General features: G+C 45.1%; 1 protein-coding gene across 2 annotated transcripts in view; it reads left to right on the plus strand.

Moving 5' to 3' along the window:
• Tcp11l1 (t-complex 11 like 1) overlaps positions 1–25859 on the plus strand; it is a 50297-nt gene that overhangs the window by 19232 nt on the left and 5206 nt on the right. Inside the window, exons 5-10 of one of the 2 annotated variants that reach the window (XM_057781527.1) lie at positions 970–1090; positions 2118–2338; positions 6515–6651; positions 8844–9040; positions 21246–21427; positions 23968–24140. In XM_057781527.1, the coding sequence (XP_057637510.1) occupies positions 970–1090; positions 2118–2338; positions 6515–6651; positions 8844–9040; positions 21246–21427; positions 23968–24140 (1031 nt within the window). The remainder of the gene's footprint in view (positions 1–969; positions 1091–2117; positions 2339–6514; positions 6652–8843; positions 9041–21245; positions 21428–23967; positions 24141–25859) is intronic. The other variant, XM_057781528.1, reaches the window with a different exon arrangement.

Genomic DNA, 25859 nt, shown 5'->3' on the forward strand with positions numbered 1-25859 from the left:
CACCTGTATTCACTTGTATGTATCACAGGAACTTGCCAAGGTAAGAGAAAATAAAATTAGCCACTCTAGAATTTCCAGTTTTTAAGAAATTTTACATTTTTTTTAAAATTTTTATTTATTGTGTATATAATATTCTTTCTGTGTGTATGCCTGCAGGCCAGAAGAGGGCACCAGACCCCATTGCAGATGGTTGTGAGCCACCATGTGGTTGCTGGGAATTGAACTCAGAACCTTTGGAAGAGCAGGCAATGCTCTTAACCGCTGAGCCATCTCTCCAGCCCGAAATTTTACATTTTTAAATTTTATGTGTTTTTCCTGCATGTATATATGTGTACCACGTGCATGCCTGGTACCCACTGGGTCAGAAGAGTGTTGGATCCTGGAACTGGAATTATGTATAGACAGTTATGAGCCATCATGTGGGGGGGTGGGGGGGCTGAGAAGTAAATCCGCATCCTCTGCCTGCAAGAACACAAATTCAGGCCGGGCGGTGGTGGCACACGCCTTTAATCCCAGCACTCGGGAGGCAGAGGCAGGCGGATCTCTGTGAGTTCGAGACCAGCCTGGTCTACAAAGGGAGTTCCAGGACAGGCTCCAAAGCTACAGAGAAACCCTGCCTCGAAAAACCAAAAAAAAGAAAGAAAAAAAGAACACAAATGCTCTTTGCTGCTAAGCCGTCTCTCCAGCCTCTGATCGTCTCCCCTTATGGCACTGTTACACACTATTCACTGGATTCATGTTGCCGTACTAAGTGATGTGAAATCCACTCTGAAGAGGCAAAGTAGCCAGTGTCGTCAGCTTATGTCTGGGATATCTTTCCCTGGTTCCTATAGCCGTAGAATTTATGACTTTGAAAATGATTTCAATTCATATATATATTTACACACATATATATGTATGTGTGTGTGTGTGTATATATATATATATACATATGTATATATTTGTCTTTTTATTTTTCCCTGTCTTCAGCTTGGAGAAGAGAGTAAAGGAGATTGTACATAAAGCTTTCTGGGATTGCCTGAGTGTCCAGCTAAGTGAAGACCCCCCAACATATGACCATGCCATCAAACTTGTAGGAGAGATCAAAGAGGTGAGGCAAAGAGGGAATCATGCCTAGGGAGTGTTCATCCAGCCTGTGTTGCTATTCCAGAAGACTCTAAAGAGATTGAGGTCACAAAGTCATTTGAAGGAATTTGGATTGAGTACTTTTGACTTAGCACTGCTGTCCCTTTAAAAAAATTTCAGTCGGGGCTGGAGAGATGGCTCAGTGGTTAAGAGCATTGCCTGCTCTTCCAAAGGTCCTGAGTTCAATTCCCAGCAACCACATGGTGGCTTACAACCATCTGTAATGAGGTCTGGTGCCCTCTTCTGGCGTGCAGGCATACATACAGAAAGAATATTGTATACATAATAAATAAATAAATATTTAAAAAAAAAATTTCAGCCAAACTGTGATAACCCAAAGACACTACTTTTGTACAAAGAAAACGTTCAGATTGCTTAGAGACAACAAAACTTACATTATGAAATATAGAGTATTTATAAATTTTACTAGATATGGACACATTCAATTTATGTTGACCAAAAAGTAATTGCACCTTGGGATTGAGAGGGCTGTATGTGGAAGGGCTTTTTCTGCAGTGGCTTTACCATTTGAACACTGAAGAACTGTTATCTGGAAAAATGGGAGTTAGTAGTTGGCCCACAGGCTTCCTTAGCAACCATATTTTTCTTTGCTTATCACTAGTCATTCTTAGCCACACATGGCAATACATACCCGTGATCCAAGCACTTGGTTCGCTTAGGCAGTCTCCAGCTTGTAACCAAATTGGATCGCACACACAGCAAGACCTTCCTCAAAGAGCAAACACAAACCAACCAACTACCTTCTAGTTTTTTCTTGTATCCAGGCAATTGCTAGAATATAAACAAGGCTTAAATAGCTATTCTAAATGATTCATGTGCATGTTTGTCTATAGATTTGTTAAGAGGCTAAAAATATGTGTAGCATCATAATAGCAGTTGGTGATCCTTTGCATTTGAACAATTACAGATCCTTTTGTGCATAAGCTGATGCCTAAGAAGCACTGTCTGAGCTTAGCTGTGCTCTCTTGTAGACTCTGCTGTCTTTCCTGCTGCCTGGTCACACTAGACTAAGAAACCAGATAACCGAGGTCTTGGATCTGGAACTGATAAAACAGGAAGCAGAGAATGGGGCCCTAGACATTTCCAAGCTGGCGGAATTCATTATTGGCATGATGGGGACATTGTGTGCACCTGCTCGAGATGAGGAAGTTAAGAAACTAAAAGACATTAAGGAAATAGTGCCTCTTTTCAGGTATGGAAATGTCCATCACAGCACACCTTGTTGAAAACCTATTTGCAGATTTACACTTCAAGTCTAGGGACTTGGTCATTTCAAAAAATGTTTCTAAAACAAACATCTAAAACCCAGAATGTAGAAATCCTGCCACTCACAGCCACTGCTTTTCTAGTACTAAGGGACTAAAGTCGAGAGATCTGTTTGGTTGGTTTTTTTTTGTTGTTGTTGTTGTTGTTTTTGTTGTTTTGTTTTGTTTTGTTTGTTTGTTTTTTGTGACAGGGTTTCTTTGTGTAGCTTTGGTGCCTGTCCTGGAACTAGCTCTTATAGAGCAGGCTGGCCTCGAACTCACAGAGATCCACCTGCCTCTGTCCTGAGTGCTAGGATTAAAGGTGTGTACCACCACCACCTGGCTGTTTATTTTTTTGTTTTTCAAGAAAGGCTTTCTCTGTGTAGCTCTGGCCATCCTGAAACTAGCTGTGTAGACCAGACTGGTCTTGAATTCACAGAGCTCTGCCTGCCTCTGCCTCCTGAGTGCTGGGATTAAAAATGTGCACCACCACCACCTGGCTTTTTTTTTTTTTTAAATTTACTTATTATACATACAGAAGATCTCAATATAGATGATGGTTGCTCAGTTTAAGATCCCTGTCTTTCAGCCGGGCAGTGGTGGCGCACGCCTTTAATCCCAGCACTCGGGAGGCAGAGGCAGGCGGATCTCTGTGAGTTCGAGACCAGCCTGGTCTACAAGAGCTAGTTCCAGGACAGGCTCCAAAACCACAGAGAAACCCTGTTTCGGAAAACCCAAAAAAAAAAAAAAAGATCCCTGTCTTTCAAAAAGCCGGGCGATGGTGGCGCATGCCTTTAATCCCAGCACTCGGGAGGCAGAGGCAGGCGGATCTCTGTGAGTTCGAGACCAGCCTGGTCTACAGAGCTAGTTCCAGGACAGGCTCCAAAGCCACAGAGAAACCCTGTCTCGAAAAACCAAAAAAAAAAAAAAGATCCCTGTTTTTCCTCAGGCCTCCAGGAGCCAAGGAACCTGCTCTAGACTGGAAAGGCAATGTCAAGTGAGAGGAGCAGAGAGGGAGGGAAAGGGGGTTAAAAGCACCTTAAATTTTTGCAACTTTTTGTTATGTTTTGGTTTTAGATAGGATTTCTCTATGTATTCCTAGCTGTCCTGGAACTTGCTGTGTAGACCAGGCTGGCTTGAATTCACAGAGATCGTCTGCCTCTCCCTTTCTTATTTATCCTCAATATGGCACAATAATATTAACATTACAATATAAAATGTAATAACTTTATTTTTTCTTTTCTTTTTTTAAAATATTTATTTATTTATTTATTATGTATAAAATATTCTGTCTGTGTGTGTTTGCCGACCAGAAGAGGGCAGCAGATCTCGTTACAGATAGCTGTGAGCCACCATGTGGTTGCTGGGAATTGAACTCATGATCTTTGGAAGAGCAGGCAATGCTCTTAACCACTGAGCCATCTCTCCAGCCCCTGTTTTCTTTCTTTTTTTTTAATTATTTATTTATTATGTATACAACATTCTGTCTCCATGTGTGCCCACACGCCAGAGGAGGGTGCCAGATCTCATTACAGATGGTTGTGAGCCAACATGTGGTTGCTGGGAATTGAACTCAGGACCTCAGGAAGAGCAGCCAGTGCTCTTAACCACTGAGCCATCTCTCCAGCCCCAAAATATAATAACTTTAAAAGTCACATGGTCTTTACAAATTCAAATGCCTCCAGAGTTCAGTTTCATCAACTAAGAGGTGATGGGTAATGCACTCCTTTGATCCCAGCACTCGGGAGGCAGAGCCATGTGGATCTCTGTGAGTTCAAGGCCAGCCTGGTCTACAGAGTGAGTTCTAGGACAGCCAGGGCTACATAGAGAAACCCTGTTTCATAAAAACAAAGCAAGCAAACAAAAAAAGTTCAGTCTCTTTAAAATATCCAGCCTCTTAGCCATTTTTCTGTGAGCCAGGCATCTTGACGCGTTTCTCCGCAAAGGTTAGTCTCCTGGAGCAGAGGCCTGCCAAGGGTCAAGGAGGGAGAATGAGTCTCCGGGATCACTCCCAACGTTGCTGACAGCAATTAACCCCCATTGATGGCTGCTTGGTGAAAAAAAATACCCAGCCTCTAAAAATCCAAAATCTTTCAAAAACTCAAGTCTGTCAACTGTGCACTTTTGTAAAAGTCAGAGTTAAGTTAAATGCTTTCACTTCAAGAGGGAAGAACCAGGCCCAGTCACCAACAGATGGAAGTAAATCATTCAGTGCCCGGTGTCTGGGACTCCTGATGTCTTGGGCTCCTGTAGAGGGCCTGGGACCTTCCCAGGCTCTGCCCCCTGTTGCACTCACAGCTTGTCTTCTAGGCTCAGGCTGGCTGCACTCCACCATGGTACTGCTGTTCTTGGCGGTTGCCCCATGGTATAGGCATCTCCAAAACACTGGGGTCTTCTGCTGCAGCTGGGCTGCCCTTGCCATCAGTAGCGTTTCCCGGGCTCTCTTCAAGGTGCAAAGCCTCAGCTTCTCCACGTGATTCCTTCACTCCTGGGGCGTCTACTGCAATTCTAACTCCACCTTCACCAGTGGCTTCTCCTGGCCTCTCACAGAGCCAAGCTCCACCTGCTCTCCCTGACTCCTTCCTGCCTTCAAAACCAGAACCACCTGGGTGACTCTTACAGTACCAAGTTCAGCTGCCAGTGAAGGGACCACCTTGGCCACTCTGGACCTCAGCTTCTGTGTACTGACCGAGGAAACACTTCCCAGAGGACTTCACCTCAGTGATGCTGGTCTCTTCTTAATCACCACAAATTGTCCGGCATCAGTTGTCCCAGCGAAGCAAAGGTTTCCTGTCAGTGGTTCTGGTCTCTTATGAGTCACCGCTGTTTCTTCTGCCCCAGCTAACCAGAACCACAGATTGTCAACTCAAAATAGCCACCAGCCCTGATAGAGTCTTTAAGTGGCTCTCAGACTTCCCTCTGGAGCTCCCAAGCCAGGCCTCCATCATCTGCTCTGCTCTCGACATTCTCATTCCGAGCGCCTAGAGGAAAGGTCACTAGGCTTTGAGCACTCAAGGACTTTTCTAGCCCACAGTTCCAAAGTTCTTCCACAATCCCCCCCAAAAACAACATGGCCAGGCCTGTTACAGCAGTACCCCTTGATCCTGGCAGCACTTTGTCTTAGGGCTATTGTGGCTGTGATGTAACACCATGACCAAAAGCAGCTTGGGGAGGAAAGGGTTTATTTCACTCACCATCCCATCAAAAACAGTGAAGACAGAAATTCAAGCAGGGCAGGAACCTGGAGGCCACACAGGAATGCTGCTTGCTGCTTGCTTCCCCTGGCTTGTCTAGCCTGCTTTCCTATAGACCCAGGACTACCATCCCATGGGTGGCCCACCCACAACAGGCAGAGCCCTCCCACATCAACTCTTATTAAGAAAATGCCCTACAGGCTTCCCTAAAGCCTCGTCTTGGTGGAATATTCTTTTACACTATGTGAAGATGTATCACTGTGATTGGTTTACTAAAGAGCCAATAGCTAGGAGGTAGAGGCAGGACTTCTGGACAGAGAGCTCTGGGAAGAAGAAACAGGATGAGCAAAGTGGAGATGAGGTAGCAAGCACGTGGCAGAACATAGATTTAAAAATATGGGCTAATTTAAGAAATAAGAGCTAGTTAGAAACAGCATAAGCTAAGGCTGCGCTTTCATAACTAATAGTAAGTCTCTGCGTCATTTTTTATGAGCTGTCAGCTCAAAGAGAAATTTGTCCACACATCTTAATGAAGGCATTTTTTCACCAAGGCTCCCTCTTCTCTGATGACTCTAGCTTGTGTCAAATTGACATAAAATTAGTCAGCACAGGTCCCCTGGAAGAGCAGGAAGTGCTCTTAACCCCTGAACCATCTCCCAGTCCCCCAAATTCATTTTCACAATTTTTGTTTTGTTTTGTTTTGTTTTTTCAAGACGGTGGTTTCTCTGTATAACAGTCCTGACTGTCCTGGAACTCGCTTTGTAGACCAGGCTGGCCTCCAACTCACAGAGATCCGCTTCTCAAGTGCTGGAATTAAAGCATCACATGGCTCTTCTGCTGCTCTTTCTGGGATGAAACATGCATCTCTTTTCCTTTACACTGTGCTTATGTCTCTACTGCCTGCTTCTAAATCTTCTATTTTTTTTTCAGGGCAATCTTTTCTGTGTTGGACCTAATGAAAGTAGACATGGCCAACTTTGCTATCACTAGCATTAGGCCGCACCTCATGCAGCAGTCTGTTGAGTATGAGAGGAGGAAGTTTCAGGAGGTCTTGGAGAAGCAGCCGAGTAAGTGGAATGCTGGTGGTACCTTCCATTGTTGGCTTTGTGTCGCGCTTTAGCTGCTATGGCTTCTCATGACTGAGCTGGGCAGTGGCTTACTTATGCCTTTGAAAGTTCCTGACCCCATAAGCCTCTCAGTAATCCAAATCAGACCAAATCAAACTGAATTAGAAAAAACCCAGGTTGAATCGATAGAAATGCTTTCCAGCCTCCAGAGAGGAGACGAAAAAGGAAGACTGGAAACCACGTTTGTTCTCTGGAGGGGGCAGTTTAAATACCCTGCGGGAGTGGGCTTGAGCACCTCTGGGGAGGTGTCATCATTTGCAGGCTTTCTCAGGGGCATGGACTTGGGATGGAGCTTCCACCCGAACATTCCAGAGTCTTGGGACGTAAGGATGCCAGGGGCTGGGGTGACGCTTCTGTGCAAACAGCCTTTAATCCCAGCACTGAGTTCGAGGTCAGCCTTATGTATGGAGTGAGTTCCAGGATAGCCAGGGCTACACAGAGAAACTCTGTCTTGAAATAAAAGGGGAAAAAAAAGCAAAAAACAAACCAAAATTTAAAAAAAATTAATAATTAAAAAAATAAAATAAAAATGAGCGTGGTGTAACTTGAAGGAAAAGCATGGGATTCTGTTAAAGTCTCGAAAACAGCTGCTTTTCTAGCACCGGGTTTAAAGGCCGCACCACCACACCTGGCTTTGTTTCTGTTTTGTTTTGTTCTGTTCTGCAGCCCAGGCTGGCCTGGTGCTCTCTGTGAAGCCCAGGACAAGTGCAGGAGAACACCAGACTGAGGAGTCCAGACTGGCTGTGTTCTCAGGTGCAGCGTACTGGAATGTCACGTAGCCCAGCTTTGCTGATGAGGAGATGGAATGGCTGTCTCTGAATAGATCTTCTTGCCTGACCAGGTTTCTTAATTCAGTGGCCCCAAGTTAGTTCCTGCAGCCTCGGGTGGATGCTTGGGACAGGGGTGGAGAGACTAGAAGTAGTGGCAGGAGATTGACTGACACACCATTCCGTCTCTCTGGAGGCACCTGGGGACACGGTCCATAGGCTGGTGCATGCTGGAGTCATGCCTCAGGAGCTCAGGCGCACTGAATTGCTGAACAGGAGCCTACGTAGACCTATCCTTGGTCATCAGAGTCTAGTACTTGTCCACCGAGGTTTCCAAAGCCTGGAGCCACAGAGAAAGGCTAAAGACAGGGTGAGGCTCCGTGGCTCAGCAGTCAGGACCAAAGCAAGTACTTTGTGCAAGGCATCTTGTACCTGGGAAGAACTGACAGCTTCTGTAGCCCCAGTCGCCTGTGTGCTCTGAAGGAGGCCTCCACCAAGGGTGCAGCTCTCCCAAGAGGCACTTTTTACTCTGAACTGTGTTCTTTTTTTTTTTAAAAAAAAAAATTTATTTATTTATTTATTATGTGTACAGCATTCCTTCCATGTGTGCCCGCAAGCCAGAAGGGGGCGCCAGGTCTCACTATAGATGGCTGTGAGCCACCATGTGGTTGCTGGGAATTGAACTCAGGACCTCTGAAAGAGCAGTCAGTGCTCTTAACCACTGAGCCATCTCTCCAGCCCCTGAACTGTGTTCTTATGGGGGACCTACTGTGTTACTCTGCTAAGGAAAGCCCCGGGGACCACTGAGGGCCCCACTGGCAGTGCTCCCCATGCGGTGAGTTACACAGCAGACACCACCAGGCTGTGAGCAATCCTGACTGATACCAGCCGTCAGTGCAAGTGTACCCAGGGCCTCCAGCTGGTGTCTTGTCCTGTTTGTCTGGGGACCATCTTTGAGAACTGCAGTCATCTGATGCAGTGGTCAGAACGAGAGAAGACAGGAAGGAGGAAGGGGCAGACCTGGCTCTTGAGCTCCACCAGCCTGTGAAGCAGGTGTCGTTCTTGTCGTGTTGTGGTTTCTCAGTACAGGCTTTCTCTGTCTAACAGAGATCTGCCTGCCTACCTGCCTGCCTCAGCCTCCTGAGTGCTGGGATTAAAGGCGTGCGCCACCACCTTCTATTCAGATAGACTTGTCTGAGGTTGTGAAGCTAGCGCTGAGCAATGCTGTGATCTGGATTGAGTTCTGTGGGTTCCAAAGTTCATTCTCCATCCTGAATTTCACTGTTGGACTGCTCTTCCTTAAGGTAATTCCAAGAAGTGCCCTTGCAAGTGTCAGAGTGATGAACACAGCCCTGTTTTCCACAGACTCCCTGGACTTTGTCACCCAGTGGCTGGAGGAGGCCTCAAATGACCTTTTGACTCAGAAGTACAAACATGCCCTGCCGGCTGGGGGAGGGGCTGCTGGCTCAGGGGATGCTCCAGTGCTGACCCCTGTTTCTGTCCAGAATTATGCCTACCTGAAGCTGCTGAAATGGGACCACTTCCGGAGACCTTTCCCCGAGGTAGGTGCTGCTGGCACTTAGCCGTTCAGACTTTGTCTCACACAGCGCAGCTTTTCTGGAAGAATCATGGTGTTCTGATATAAACCGCAGACCAAAACGTCTTCTCTTCATTTGGAATTGTAATTACGTCTTTATGAATGTTTCCGTGTACAATGGGTTTCATTGTGACGTTCTCATATGTATTACTGCACTTTGCTCACATTCATCTCTATTACCATCCTTCTCTTTCTCTCTCTCCTGCTTGCCCCCTTTCTTTCTCTGTAATCCCCCTGCTGTGTGTATTTGTATCTGTACATTCCGCACACGAGAAAACTCGCAGTATGGTCTCTTCCCTCCCCCTCTATTCTCTCTTGTTCCCCTCACTACCCCACTTCTCTCTCTCTGTGTGTACCCTTAGCTGTCCTGGAACTAGCTCTGTAAACCAGGCTAGCCTCGAACTCTCAGAGATCTGCCTGTCTCTGCCTCCTAGTGCTGAGATTGAAGATTACGTACCATGCCCAGCTTTCTCCTTTTAAGTTCCTTCTTCCTTCAAAACACACACACCTCAGTGTATGTGAGGTATGAGAGGAAAGTGTGGTTACTTCTGAGTCTCTCTTTCCACACAGAGAGGTTCTTATTATGTAGCACTGGGTGGCCTGGAATTCACCGCATAGTCCAGTGGCTTTGGACTCACAGAGATTCCCCTGCTGATGCTTCCTGAATGCTGAGATTACAGGTGTGCGTCACATGCCAGGCTGATTGTTCTTTATGGCTGAATGAAATGTCCTTGTGTATATGTAACACATTTTCTTCATCCCCTCCACTGCTGATGGACATCTAGGCTGGTTCCATATTTGGTTGTTGTGAGTGATGCTACAATGACCGTGGATCTAATCCTCCCTAGTTTATGGAGCTCAGTGGCTTCTGGTGTATTTCAGGCTCAGGCAGTGCTACCTTCGCAGGCGTCGGCAATCAGCATACTTTTCTCCTCCTTCCATTTCTGCTTTGGTCTCTGTACTTGTCTGCTCTGATAGTTCCTATAAATGCAGTGTTCAGCTTGGGCTTTGTGTCTGGCTTCTCTGGGGAACATAATGGAGACACTTGATGGCAGGGACCAGTACTTAATCATTTTATTTTTCATTGTATGAAGAATTACTTGTTTTTACATTTGTGCTGTTGTGGGAGGTGTGTGGGGTGTGTGGTCAAAGAACAGCTTTCAGAAATTGTTCTCTTCTTCCACCATTGCCTTGTGGGCTCAAACTTAGTGCCTTTACCTGCTGAGCCGTCCTGAAGGCCCCATTGTGCATTTATACCATTTTTACCATTTCTTTCTTTTGGTTTTTCAAGACAGGTTTCTCTGATAGCCCTAGAGCAAACTCTATAGACTAGGCTGGCCTTGAACTCACAGAGGTCTGTCTGCCTCTGCCTCCCAAGTGCTGGGTGGGATTAAAGGTGTGCACCACTACACCTGGCTCACAATTTTTTTTTTTTTTTACTATTTCTGAGTATACAGTTGAGTGGCAATTAAAAGCACACACCATTGTGCAAACATTCTCATTGCAGAATGTTTCCATCCCCACAGATGATGAAACTACCCATCAGTCAATGTGTGGGTTTGAATGAAAATGACCCCCATAGGTTCATATGTTTTTATGAACTCTTTGGAAAAGATTGGAAGGTATAGCTTTGTTTGAGGAGGTATATCACAGGGAAGTGAGCTTTGAGGTTGCTTTTTATTTTTAAGATTTATTATTTCATAATTATGTGTGCCTGTGTCTGTGTGGGTTTATGCATGTGAGTACAGTACCCACAGAGGTAAGAAGAGAGCATTCCATCCCCTGCAGTTAGAGTTATAGGCGGTTGTGAGCCACCATGTGGGTGATGGGAATCAAACCCAAGTCAAAAGCAGCCAATTCTCTTAACCACTGAATGCAGTTAGACCTTTTCATCGAGACCGTCGACTCCCCAATAATGACATGCAGGCTTATTAATTATGAAAGTTCAGCCAATAACTTAGGCTTGTTTTAGCTAGCTCTTATAACCTAGATTAACCCATTTCTGTTAATTTACTTTCTGCCTTGTGACTTTATTACCTCATCTCTGTATTTTCCATCCTGCTTGTTCTGTATCTCCTGGTGTCTCTCTCCTTCTTTCATGCCTCCTCTGTGCCTAGAAATCTTGCCAAGCTATTGACTGGTCAGCTTTTTATTAACCAATCAGAGCAACATCTTCACAGTGTGCAAAAAGACTATTCTACAACATTTTCCCTTTTTTGTCTAAACAAAAAAAGAAAGATTTTAACTATAATATAGTAAAATTATATATAGTAGCAACAATTATCAAGTAAGAATTACATTCACTGTGTCCAGTCCATTTGCATTTTGCAGATTTGAAGAAAGCACTGTATCTATCTATCATCTATACTATTTTATTCTAAAGTTTTATACCTAAACCATTTTTTTGTCATAACTTGTATTACCATCCTAAAAATATCTTTTTAGATCTTAAAAACATCTTTCTATATAAAGAACTTAAGCTTTTATTTTTTTACCTTTATAAATTTCTGTTATGTAAGATTGTTTGTTTTGAATTTAGTAACAAAGAAAACTGTAATTATATAACTATCTTGTCTTTAACTCCAGAGATGTGAGAAGGATAAAATATTACTTGAGTAAACAGGAAGTGCAGAGCAAACAACTTCTAAAACTATAGAAATGACAGAGACGTCTGATTGCCTGGACAGTCACCCAAGGTTCCTCTGTAATGTTGGGATATCCATCTTTGGCCTACGGGCCTAAAATATCTGACAAACTTCTCTGTGAAGCAGGAATTTTGAAGGACTGTAGTGTCTTGTCTTGACAAAGTTCAGCAGTTGCTTTCTTTTGTTTCCTGCTCATCCAATTGGGAGAGAATACTGTCAGAAGTCAAGGCAAGGATAGTATTTTACGCAGTGACTAACTTTTGCCACAAAGAAAGCAAACTCCATATGGAGATTCTTCAGTGCCCATCATCTCCGAAGTAGATTGGTGCTACCAGGAGCAGACGTGTCTCACTGTCGTGAAAAGCCTTATATTATTAAAACATATTAAATATCTTTTTTTTTTTTTTTTTGGTTTTTTGAGACAGGGTTTCTCTGTAGCTTTGGAGCCTGTCCTGGAACTCCCTTTGTAGACCAGGCTGGCCTTGAACTCACAGAGATCCGCCTGCCTCTGCCTCCCGAGTGCTCATATTAAATATCTTAAATGCCATATCCTGTAGATCTCTGAAGTGTTTGAAGATCACCTGTCTAGCTAAAATATATGTGTTTGACCTTAAAAAAACATATCTAACATGACAACAAGTTTGATTGTTATTGGTGACTAACTACTAAACTGCATTTTTTATTACCTTAAATAATTTGTAGTAATAACTTTCAATGTCTAGGAATTTACATTACATTGTTAAATGAGCTCCTTAGGTATAATACCTTAGACAACAGTAGAAATATAGCTGGGTGGTGGTAGCCTTTAATCCTAGCACTCAGGAGACAGAGGTGGATCTTTGTGAGTTCGAGGCCAGCCTAGTCTATAGGAGCTATACCAGGACAGGCTCCAAAGCGACAGAGAAATCCTGTCTTGAAAAACAAACAAACAAGCAAACAACACCCCCCCAAAAAGGGTAGAAATGTTTGTTTAGTATTTTCTAACAAAAATGACCTTAAATTTGTATCAGTATACCAAAATATCTTAAACAAGAGTAGAAACATAAATACAAAACATATAGCAAAAATAACCTTAGATTTGTATTAATATGCAAAATTTCATACTACAGTAAAATATTAAGACTAGTAGTTGCTTTTTTAGTTTAAAAGTAGATTCAGTAATCCACCCTTTTATCCTGTCAGTTCTGTATTCCCCCTTTTTCTTTTCAGAATGAAATCCCTGAATCTAATCTCTTTTCTTCAGTTTTTTTTTTCTGATCATGACCAATAACAATTTGTACCAACCCCCTTAAAATGATGATGAATATCCATAACAAACAGAATGGCCAAAAACCCCAACCCATCTCTTGAGAATGTGGGCATCATGTTTTTTAGACTGCTACCTGCTGTCTAGAGGTTCTGGAATCTTTGGGGGACCCTGAATGTATACGATTGCCCGATATCTGTGCAAATCTAAATATAATCTACACTGTTACCCTGCTTTTTGAAAGGTCTTAGAGCCGCTTTATATACAGCATTAGTGTTTTTAAAGGCTAGCTGTTGCCGGGCGGTGGTGGTGCACGCCTTTAATCCTAGCACTCGGGAGGCAGAGGCAGGCGGATCTCTGTGAGTTCGAGGCCAGCCTGGTCTACAAGAGCTAGTTCCAGGACAGGAACCAAAAGCTATGGAGAAACTCTGTCTCGAAAATCCAAAAAAAAAAAAAAAAAAAAAAAAAAAGGCTAGCTGTTTATTAACTGTCCTGCTTCTGTGTCTCCAATTACCTATTAGATGTCTGTGTTAGTCTGGAGACAAAGTTTTGAAATAATTTAACTGGTCCTTGTCTTATATTAGACAATTTCTCAGCCTGGTTGTTAGAAGATGGAAGCCTATTTTAGGCCTTTTTGGCAGTTGTATTAATTTGGATATATGTTGATTTGCCCCTGTATGAGGTCCCTCACCTGCAAGCATTTCTTATGAAATAGCAACTTGTTGAGCCCTCTTTCTCTCAGCTGTGGCCTGACATTGTTTTGCAAATTTGGTTTTTTACAATAGATAGGATTTTTCTGACAGGCAAGCTTTGGCTCTCTGCTTTTAATCCCCTGGGGGCAGAACTTTTATTGCTCTGTTTTTAAAATAGCATCTGAGTGAATGGAGCCATTGGACCGCACTGAGCACAAGCAGTTTTTAATTTTTTGAGTAACTTAAATGATATGGGAGTATGTATCCTAAGCAGATTTTTTTGAGCTTCTCTTTGCTCTATTACAGGAAATAATTGAAATCCTTGCATTTTCTCCCCCCCATTAGCAGCTTCTCTGATTGAGCTTGTAAAGGAGAGTTCTTTTCTAATGTTGGGCATCTGCCTCAGCTTTGGAGCTCTTTGTACCATAGGCGGATCTGAACCAGCTATGACAGCAGGAAGAGAATTACTCTTCTGTAAGGGTCGTGAATCTGCAGAGTTTTTTTCTTTTTTCTTTTTTCTTTTTTTTTTAAATATTTATTTATTTATTATGTATACAACATTCTGTCTGTGTGTATGTCTGCAGGCCAGAAGAGAGCACCAGACCCCACCACAAATGGTTGTGAGCCACCATGTGGTTGCTGGGAATTGAACTCAGGACCTTTGGAAGAGCAGGCAATGCTCTCAACCCCTGAGCCATCTCTCCAGCCCAATCTGCAGAGTTTTTAGTCTCCACGACTGAGGTTACCACCTTTTTAAAGCCTTTTAGCTCCTTTTGGATTTTATCATCATGTCCCTGTCTCAGCATTGCTGGTTATTAACAAGAGAGGTGAAGACTCTTCTTTATAGTTCTCTCAGTCATTAGGCTCTGACTGATTGTATCCACTCAATTTCATAAATTCATCTAGCAACTCCCCCAGTGGCGTGGAGGGTATCGTCTCCCTTCTAACTGGCTCAGAGGGAAGTATCTCCTGCTGTTTGGGATTTAAGTCCAACATTTTCTGTATTAGCATCCAGAAACGAAGAATATCTGCAGAGACGCTTTCTGGTCCATAACTATAATAACGTTGTTGAATCTTTATCCCAACTTCTTTCCATGTTGCAGCATCTAAAGTCCTGTCCTTGGAAAACCGAGGGCATAGCTGCTCTGTAAATTTAAATAATTTTTGTATCTGATGCTGCTATACTCAGGCTGCCTTGTCTTTTTTTGTTTGTTTGTTTTTCGAGACAGGGTTTCTCTGTGGTTTTGGAGCCTGTCCTGGAACTAGCTCTTGTAGACCAGGCTGGTCTCGAACTCACAGAGGTCCGCCTGCCTCTGCCTCCCGAGTGCTGGGATTAAAGGCGTGCGCCACCACTACCCGGCACTGCCTTGTTCTTTAATGTATCTCCAATCAGTTGTATAACCATTTGATTCTTCTTCTTTGTCCCATAGTTATATTTAGTATGTAAAAATTTTTACTTCAGACTTTTATTTTCTGCTTCTCTCTCTTTTAAAATTTTACTACTTATTTTTTTAATATTTATTTATTATGTATACAATATTCTGTCTGTGTGTATGCCTGCAGGCCAGAAGAGGGCACCAGACCCCACCACAGATGGTTGTGAGCCACCATGTGGTTGCTGGGAATTGAACTCAGGACCTTTGGAAAAGCAGGCAATGCTCTTAACCTCTGAGCCATCTCTCCAGCCCCCTACTACTTATTTTTGAACACTCATTAGTCACCGATCCACCTGTGGTTTGATTTTCTTGCGGTCTCCTCACATTCTCTGGTTTCCTCATGTTCTCCTCCGTATGTCTGGTCACTTCCATGTTTTTCAGTGGTCACCTATCAGCCCCATGTTGGGCACCATTATGTCAGGGACTAGCCCAGACATAAATTATCTCTCATACCAGAGTGGAGGAAATAAATAAAGACACAATTTACACAACAGTATCGGGAGGGAGTTTTAGTGATCATTTAAATTTTGAAATCACCCGTGTTTATTTTCCAAGCAGCTTTTATATCAAGGTAAACTGAGAGGGGGGGCAGGTAACACAAATGTTATTAGCATTGTTTTCTAGGTAGCAGGGGAATGACTTAGGTCACGGCTATACCTATTGTCATGTAGACTGAAAACATCTCTTTCCCAGGCAGCCTTCTAATTTACAACAGAAGGAGCAGAATGACATTAGCATATCCTGACCACTTGTTAGGATGGCATCAGCTTGTTTTACTATCAAAGAGCCGGGCAACCATCTCCTGTGTGGAAGGTGCAAACTGCATCTTGTAGGTCGCTCAGAATTTTTTGACCACCAGACAGTGTAGGAATGGGCCCTCAATTCTCAGACCCTGCAGGATAACGGTCAAGTCCTGGCTAGAATAGTCTGTGAGACTGGACCATCTCAACCAGCAGCCTTGAAGCTGTTTTGGATGTAGAACTCTGAGGAAAGTACAACAGAGGCACCTGGGTCAGCCATTTTCACTGGGTCTCACCCTGTGCTCTGAAAACACACACATTTTCAAAGGTAGCAATACACATCTGCATTAACGCGAGTATGGACTGTGCATGTACACAAGCCAGCCAAAGATGGGTTTTGTTTTATGTTTGAGCAGATAAAATATATATCACCTGTCTTGTAGGTTTTACAGATTTATTTCTTTATGTCTGTAGCCAGGATTTCCATAGGGTCTGATCTTCTTCAACCTCAGGTGAATCCACCGCTTTTCATTTTCTGTAGAAACAAAAAGTAACTGCTTCCCCAACATAACATTTTTTGACTTCCATTTTGAAGACATTTTAAAAATATATTGGTTGGGGCTGGAGAGATGGCTCAGCAGTTAAGAGCGCTGGCTGCTCTTCCAGAGTCCTGAATTCAATTCCCAGCAGCCACATGTTGGCTCTCAACCATCTATAGTAAGGTCTGGCACCTTCTTCTGGCCTGCAGGTGCACATGTAGACAGAACACTGTATATACAATAAATAAATCTTTTAAAAAATTATAAAAAATATATTGATTGGTTTTATTTAGTATTTTTTATAATTCAGTGTCTTTCAAAATATATTGGTTGGTTTTATTTAGTATGTTTTACAATCCAGTGTCTCTCAGCAGCTATTGTTTGCTCATCAGCAGTCTAAAAATGTAAAGTCAGTATAGCACCACACGTATCCAGACTCCCTGTGTGTCTTCCACTATGTGGCTTATCCTTTTTATATTATTGTTTTCTTTAAAGACTTTATGTTATTATTTATAAACTACTTTTTTCTATGGCTGTCTATATCCTTTGTCTTTTTTAAGCCTATGCACATTTCTTAAAACACACTGTAACCTGTTTAGAGGTTTGTTTCCGTCTGCATCTGTCTTTACTGGGCATCTGCAGCCTACTTACTCTGTCTGCCACTGCACAGTTAAACTTAGTGAATGGTGCTGGTGTATAGTCCTGGCAGATGGCTCCACCCTGCAGGCAGCAGCCAGTAGCCTCACCTGTGTATGCCACTGAGCACCAGCCCGCCTAAGAGACTATAGGACTAGGAAACTACATCTAACTCTTTTTTGCTTCTTCAGGCCCTATGTTTGGATATTTGAGCTCCCACGTTGGACACCATTTGTAGTCAAATGACATGGAAACTTGTTAAGTAAGAAAGTTTGACTGAGCTGGTCAATGGATGATACACAACTTTAATCCTTGTACTCGGGAGGCAGAGGCAGGCAGATCTCTGTGAGTTCGAGGCCAGGCTGGTCTACAAGAGCTAGTTCCAGGATAGGCTCCAAAGCTACAGAGAAACCCTGTCTCAAAAAAAAAAAAAAGAAAAAGAAAAAAGAAAGAAAGAAAAGAAAAGGTTTGACTGATAGCTTGGGCTTGTTTTTAGCTAGCTCTTTTTTTTTTTTTTTTTTTTTTTTTTTTTTGGTTTTTCGAGACAGGGTTTCTCTGTGGTTTTGGAGCCTGTCCTGGAACTAGCTCTTGTAGACCAGGCTGGTCTCGAACTCACAGAGATCCGCCTGCCTCTGCCTCCCGAGTGCTGGGATTAAAGGCGTGCGCCACCACCGCCCTGCTTTAGCTAGCTCTTATAACTTAAATTAACCCATTTCTATTACTTTACTTTCTGCCTCATGGCTTTATTACCTCATCTCCACATTTCCCATCCTGCATGCTCTGCTGCTGCTGGAAGGTGTATAGCAATTACCCACCTACTGGGGCGTGGCCTCATAGACTATTTACCTGGATGCGGAAGCGTGTCCAGCCCCTTCTTCTCTGTTTCCCCCTGGGCCCTGTTTGTTGTTAGGTTTGCTTTGGATCTGATCTTTATCTAACATTCAAGCAGAGAATCCTGACTTTGTAAATTTTACCTTTTAATAAACCCCGGTCTGTTTCTTAGCTCTGCGCTAGTGTGGGATTCCTTTTTTAAGCGTCCGTCCGATCACTCCACCTTCACTCTGCATCTGCTGGCGTCTCTGTCCTTCTTCTTCCTAGTGTCCCCTGAGCCTGGAAATTCTGCCTAGCTATTGACTGGTCAGCTTTTTATTAAATCAGTTAGAGTGACATCTTCATAGTGTACAAAGATTATTCCACAAATGAGCCATTGAGCTTGATTTCAGAAGCCCAAGCCGGGCCCACTGTCTTCAGCTCCTGCTTCAACATCATGCCTGCCTGCTTCCCACCATGATGATAATGAACTAACCCTCTGAAATTATAAGTAAGCCCCCAGTTGAATGCTTGCTTATATGAGCTGCCTTGGTCACGGTGTCTCTTCACAGCAATAAACAGTAATGCAGACAGAAATTCCTAATCTAATCCCTCATCGCTCTGACAACGACCATTCTACTGCAACTCTGTGCATTTCGTCACTCTGAGACTTTGGTTTATGTTATTTGTTTTGACTTTTTCTGACAGGGTGATGGAGGTGGGTCATCTTTCTATCTGTTGTTTCATTGGTTAAGTAATAAAGAAACTGCCTTGGCCCCTTTAATAGGACAGAAAATTAGGTAGGCGGAGTAGACAGAACAGAATGCTGGGAGAAAGAAGCCGAGTCAGGAGTCGCCATAATTCTCCCACTCCAGACAGACGCAGGTTAAGATCTTCCCTGGTAAGCCAGCTCGTGGTACTACACAGAATATTAGAAATGGGTTAGATCAATATGTAAGAGCTAGCCAATAAGAGGCTGGAACTAATGAGCCAGGCAGTGATCAAAAGAATACAGTTTCCGTGTAATTATTTCGGGGCATAAGCCATGCGGGCGGCGGGTGCCGGGGACACAGCCCCGCCGCTCTTATTACAACAACAGGGTCTCATGTAGCCCACATTGCCTTTGAACTCCCAATCTCAGCCTTCTAATCCAGTCTGTCCAATTGCTTTACATAGAATCAAGCCACATTTATCTTTTTGTGTCTGACTTTGCCTTTACGATGTCTTCCTTCAGGGCTCACCCATGCGGTCATGTCAGTATCGCCCTGTGTGCACTGCGTTTCCTTCTCAGCCAAACGCTGTGACTGTTTCCACTCTGGCTGTTGTGCATTCTGCTTCTTTCCGCACTGCATCTTGTGCACACTGTGGCTTCGGCTCTCTGGGTCGTTTCCAGGGCTTTTCTGAGTACTTATAGCTGCAGCAGTCACGCCAGCGGCAGGGGGTGAGTGGTGAGGGAGTCTCCGTTGTTCTGGTGTGTGGCTTCCTCAGTCTTCTTTGAGGGCCCCTGTTCCTATTTCTAGCTTCAGCTCCTGCAGCTTCTATAAATCTTACCTTTCAGAACTGCAAGCTTTCCTCTTGCCTCTGGTTGCCCTGCGGTACATGAGAGGCCCTCAAGGTGCTGCTGGCTTGTTGGAAAGGGTGGCTCTGGGAGCGGCAGGAAAGCTTCTGGTGGTTTTCCCTAGAACTGCTTCTGTTCTTGACATTTAGTCGTGGAGAGCTTTTGCATCCTTAAGTCAGGTCCTGCCAAAGTCAAGTGGTATCACAGTCACAGTCACGTTAGCAGTGAGACAGAGGCCACTGGAAAGTCTGGTATAGCAAAGCTGTTCATGACGGAGGCCTTGCAGTTTTCAGAGATAGTTTATCTTCTAAGAAGTTTGGGCTCTGACTCCATTTTGTTTTGTTTTTGTTTTCAACACTGCAGCCTAGGCTAGCCCCAAACTCTAGTTGGTCCTCCTGACTCAGCCTTCCCAATGCCAGGGTTACAAGCATAGCCCACTCCATCTGGTTTGACCCTAAATTGCTAATATATTGGATTTAGCTTCTTACAGCAAAGCAGGTTTCTAAAGCTTGTTTGATTAGCCTGTAAAACTCAGATATAAGGCAGGTGTGGGTGGTGCACATTTTTAATCCCAGCGCTTTGGAGGCTGAGGCAGGTGGATCTCTGTGCGTTCAGGGCCAGCCTGGTCTACAAAGTAAGCTCCAGGATAGCCAGAGCTACATAGTGAGAAGTGAGACCCTGTCTCCATAACCCCCTAATCCTCCAAAAGAAAAGAAAAGAATCAAAAACCTCTCTCTCTCTCTCTTTTTTTTTTTTTTTTTTTTTTTTTTTTTTTTTTTTTTAGATTTTTCAAGACAGGGTTTCTCCGTAGCTTTTTTGGTTCCTGTCCTGGAACTAGCTCTTGTAGACCAGGCTGGCCTTGAACTCACAGAGATCCTCCTGCCTCTGCCTCCCGAGTGCTGGGATTAAAGGCCTGTGCCACCACCGCCCGGCAATCAAAAACCTCTTAACTGAATCAATCAACATCCACTTAGCCTTCCTGCTGCTCTTCTCTCAGCCCTCGCCGTCTCCGGTAGCTGGGATCTGGGCTCTTTAACTGTGGTGTCTCTGGCAGGAAAAGACTGTTCTTTAATGCGAGAGGCAGTTCACTTTCAGGGGCGGTGTGTGGCCCTCAGCTCTGCTCACTTTGTCATTTTTTTTATTGTTTTCTTTATCTCCCTAACTGAGGTGCTTGTTGTTATTGTTTGTTTGTGGTTCCGAGACAGGGTCTCTCTTTGCATCCCAGGCTGGCCTTCGACTCAGCAATTCTCCTGACTCAGCCTTCTGAGTGTGTTTGTGGACGGGCAGAGGGTGGAGTTCAGAGGCGGAGCCACCGTGCCCAGCTTGCCCAGTGCCAGTCTCCTTTGTGCTGTGTGTACTAAGATGAATAATCGTAGGCTCTGCTTCAAGGAACTCCTCCCTTTCATCGGCACAGGGGACTTCCTGGTTTGTGGGAACAAAGATAGGGTCACAGGATTTGGATGTTTCCCTTTCAAATCTGGGACCATCGGTCCTGGACACGTGGGACGGTATTGGCCACTCTAGCTCCATCTCACCCTTCCCTTCCTACCACTGTACCTTCTACTGAAATTGTGGCTCTCAGCCACGCCCCTGCCGGTCGGGTTTCTTCTTTCAAGGAGCTGTACAAAGAGAACCCCATTTTTTGCATAGCCTCAGAGAGTAAAGGAAGCTTGCCTGAGGTCACACTGCTGTGAAGGAGTAGTCAGGATTTGTCTCCAGGTCTTCCTGAGCTGATGCTTGGAGCTCTGCCATCCCCGAAAGGAATGCCGGGTGAAAGGGCACCACAGGGCAGGCGGAGGTTTGGCGCCACTGCCGTCTGCTGGCCAGCGTGAGTCTCTGCTCGGCAGTGACGTGTGTGTTCATTGCAGACCCTTTTGATGGACCAGTCTCGTTTCCAAGAGCTCCAACTGCAGCTGGAGCAGCTGGCCGTCCTGGGAGCCGTGCTGCTCGTCACATTCAGCACCGCTGCACCTGGAATCTCGGGCCACGCTGACTTTGCTGAGAAACTCAAGATGACGGTGAAGATTCTGCTAATGGACATGCATCTGCCGTAAGTGGCTGGGCCCCTACAGTGGATGGAATTGTGGTGCACCATGGTAGTTTCCCAGTGCGAGGGCTTGAGGAGCTTAGGAAAGGTTCTGCCTACCTGCAGTTCAGTCATGGCTGTCATGCCCCAAGTTTCAGGGAGCGGTAGATTTAACAAGACTCTTGGGACTGTGGTTCCAGATGTCTGTGCTCAGGACCCACAGTGAGCAATTCAGTTTCCGAATACCATACATTCTCACACACGGAATTGAGTAGCCGTCTCCCAAGGTGGAGCTTACCCTGTGTTAACCTCTTTCTTTCTAACCAGTCTTATTTACCAACCAATAAACAAAACACCCCACCGACTTCCACCAACTGAATTGCTTTTACTACCAACTTTCAGTGAAAACCACAGCCTTACAAAACCAGTGTAACCTGTGCCTCGGCCCCAAGACAGCCAGTTGGTCCAGTGTGGCTCTCGGGAGAGAAAGATCACAGAAGAAACAAACTTTACCCTCCAGGGCACACCCATAATGTGATCTCCCTGCCCTTTGCACACACCTCCTAGGAGTCTTGTGCCCGCCATGAGAATGTATCATTTGATCATGTCTCAAACTTCACATTGTAAAATCTCTAGCAGGTGCTCCCTGAACACAGCCGGACGTGACTCCCATGATTCACAGCACAGAGGGTAGCTTTGAATACTTCCAGAAAGCCCTGGGTTTGAGAAGGCCTCATGCAGAGATTCTAAGAGGCAGCCCAGCCCTTGACCTCCTTGGCTCTCTGAGTCAAGGTTCTACTGCTATGAAGAGACACGACTCTTACAAAGAAAAACATTTAGTTGGGGCTGGCTTACAGTTCAGAGGTTCTGTCTCCTGTCATGGGAGGTGTGGGGGAGCATGGTGACATGCAGGCAGACGTGGTGCTGGAGAAAGAGCCAGGAGTTCTACGTCTAGATCCACAGGCAGCAGGAAGAGAGGAGCTGCTGGGTTTTTTTTTTGTTGTTGTTGTTCTTTGTTGTATTTTTTTTGTTGTTTTTTTTTTTTTTTTGGTTTTTCAAGGCAGGATTCTCTGTAGCTTTGGAGCCTGTCCTGGAACTAGCTCTTGTAGACCAGGCTGGCCTCACACTCACTGAGATCCACCTGCTGTGCCTCCTGAGTGCTGGGATTGAAGTTATGAGCCACACTGGCTCATCCTTACAAAAGGAAGGATTGTACTACTGAGTTTGTACAGTGTATACGTGTGGTCGGTGCCGTGTGGGCCATATGCAGACGCTGTGACAGGCGGTTGACTCAGCCAAGGACACTGCTGATCTGAGGCCTAAGCTGATGCTGTCCCCAGGTTCAGCCTTTGCCATCCCCTCCATTTATTTCCTGCCAGAGCAGATTCCTTGGGAGTACTGGCTGCTTGGGCTGTACGGAGCAGCAGCAGCAGCAGCGAGTTCTGGGCCTTACCCCCTACTTTCAGAAGCCCTACAGGGCTTGACCCAGAGACTGCTGCTTTGCTACCGCAGACAGCTGAGAGCCCGCAGCTGGGAAGAGAGCCCGCAGAGGCACTAGCAGGAGCCTGTCCTGTCTCACAGCTCCTCCAAGGAGGCAAGGATATTTGTTTTTCTCTTCTCCATTGTTTCTTCTAAAAATATCAAATGTAAGCTGGTCATGGTGGCGAATACCTGTGATCCCGGCACCTAAAAGGTAAAACAAGAGGACCAGGAATTCATGGCTAGCTTTGGCTACCTGAGAGCCTGTCTCAAAAACCAAAATAAAACAAAGCAGGCGCAGAGGGTTGGAGATACACAGTTGGCAAAGTGCTTACCATCAATGAGGTTTTGGGCTTGATCTCCACATGGGAAAAGGAAACCAAGATGCAAAGGAGGACTCAATGAAAGGGTTTAGCCCTACCCCTGTCCCGTAGCTACCGAGTTTCTGGTTTCTGTGTGTTCCTCTGAGGTGTTAGAAGATATAATTCAGTAATCCCAGCACTCGGGAGGCAGAGGCAGGCGGATCTCTGTGAGTTCGAGACCGGCCTGGTCTACAAGAGCTAGTTCCAGGACAGGCTCCAAAACCACAGAGAAACCCTGTCTCGAAAAACCAAAAAAAAAAAAAAAAAAAAAAAAGAAGATATAATTCCCAAGCTTACTTTGTCACGTTGGCATGAGCAAGACCTATGCTCTGAGGCCTAGGGATGTAGCTCTGTTGGTGAGTGCACGTTTAACATGTATATGTGTAACATCGCGTACCCCTCATCCCCAGTGCTATAAAACCTGGTGTGGTAGCTCACAGCTGTAATCCCGGCACTTGGGGAGTAGAGGCAGGAGCATCCAAAGTTCAAGGCTGTCCTCAGCTATATAGTAAGTTGTAGATGAACTGAGCTACATGAGACCCTGTAACAGACAGACAAAACCCACCGTGGTATGATTAGACGGATGCAGTCTAGGAGGTGAAGGAGCAGGGAACAAAACCCCGAGTCCCCACGAAACTCCCTCTTGCCAGGACAGGGCAAGTGACTAGCACTTTGTATCATGAGGCTTTGTTTTCCTGGCTCCCTTTCCCTTCTCTGTTCTAGTTCCTTCCATCTGGAGGATGCTCTGACGTCCATTGGGGAGAAAGTGTGCCTGGAGGTGAGAAGCTGCCTCTCCCTATGTGGATCCTCCCCATTCTCCACCAATAAGGAGACTGTGCTCAAGGGCCAGGTTCAGGCCCTGGCCAGTCCTGACGACCCCATTCGCAGGATCGTGGGTACGTTTGGGGGACAGTCACGCGGAGGGTGTCTTAGTTCCTTTCTATTGATGTGATGAATACCATGACCAAAAGCCTCTTGGGGAAGAAGAGGATTTAGTTCATCTTAGAATTGTCAGGTCCCACTCCATCACTGAGGGAAGTCAGGACAGAAACTCAGGGCAGGGACTTAGAGGCAGGAACTAAAGCAAGAGCCATGGAGGAATGCTGTTTACTGGCTTGTGCTACATGGCTCGCTCAGCCTGCTTTCTTATACAGCCAAAGACTATCTCTCAGGGAGCACCAACCACAGTTTGCTGGGGTACCCACGTTAATCATTAATTGAGAAATGGCCAGGGTTGATGGTGCGCCTTTAATCCTAGCACTGGGGAGCAGAGGCATGTGGTCTCTGAGTTTGAGGCTAGCTTCATACAGAGAGCCCCAGGACAGCCAGGACTGCACTGAGAAACCCCGTCTTGAGGAGAGAAAGAGAGACAGACAGAGGCACACACAGAGAGAAACAAATGCTCCACAGACCTGCCTGCAGGAAATCTAATGGAGGCATTTTCTCAGTTGAGGTTCCTCTTCCAAGAAGATCTTAGGTTGTGTTGACCCCCCCAAATGGGGGAGTGTGGAAGGGGAGATGGGAGGAAAGAAGGGGAGTGGGGGGAAATGTATAGCTCAATTAAAAACAATAAAATTTTAAAAAAGATAACAATAGCAAAAACATTAAGAGAGGGGCTGGAAGACAGGCCCTCAGAAGAAAACTGAGAGGGCTAGATATTTGGTGCAGGCCTTTAACCCAGCACTCAGGAGTTCAAGGCCAGCCTGCTCTACACAGTAAGTTGTAGGCCAACCCCATAATGAGACCCTGACACAAAACGGCCAACAAGGGCTGGGTGGTGGTGGCGCATGCCTTTCATCCCAGCACTTGGGAGGCAGAAGCAGGTGGATCTCTGTGAGTTCGAGGCCAGCCTGGTCTACAGAGCGAGTTCCAGGACAGCTAGGATCCCTGTCTCAAAAACAAACAACAACAACAACAACAAAAATCAACAACAACAACAAAAAAAACAAAAACAACCAAATAACAGCTATAGCAACAAACTCGGAGAGGGTTTGATGGATTGTGCTATTGAGTGCTGCTGGCTTAGGAGAGGGTCAGGTTCATCGCCAGTGTGGTAGGCTACCCAGAAGGACAGGCAAGGACCAGAATCCAAGATTCTGACTTTAGTATCACAGGCCTTGACTTAGATCCTTGTTACTAAGTAATATTTCATACAAAATGAATAATGTGAATTTTTTAAAAAATGAAGGCAGTTCTCGTCAAGCCTGCTTTCTCCACAGTTTAATCTGTGGGCTGCTGAGGAGAAAGAAGGCTTCTGCAAATCATGGAGCTTTGCACTCAAGCAGGGAAGGCCCAACCTGAAGCCGCCATGCTGCCCTTGTCTCTCTGTCTTTCATGTTTCCTGACAGCAGCACCAGCTACAGACACGGTCCTGGTGGCAATGGCAGCTGCCTCCGCAGCAGGCACCCACCAGCTCCTAAATCATGACCCGGAGACTTGTCAGCTGTGAAATGCTCGGCCTTATCTTGTGCTTGACCCACTAGCCCTCATAACTAAATTTAACCTGTTTCATTGTCATTTACCTTTCTTTCCTTCTGTATGTCTCTCTGGTGGTTGCGTGACTGGCCCCGGAAGTCTCCCTCTCTTCCCCTTCATTCTCTTCCATTCTCTCCATC

Source organism: Chionomys nivalis, chromosome 9, assembly GCF_950005125.1.
Source record: "Chionomys nivalis chromosome 9, mChiNiv1.1, whole genome shotgun sequence".
In the NCBI taxonomy this organism is placed as follows: Eukaryota; Metazoa; Chordata; class Mammalia; order Rodentia; family Cricetidae; genus Chionomys; species Chionomys nivalis.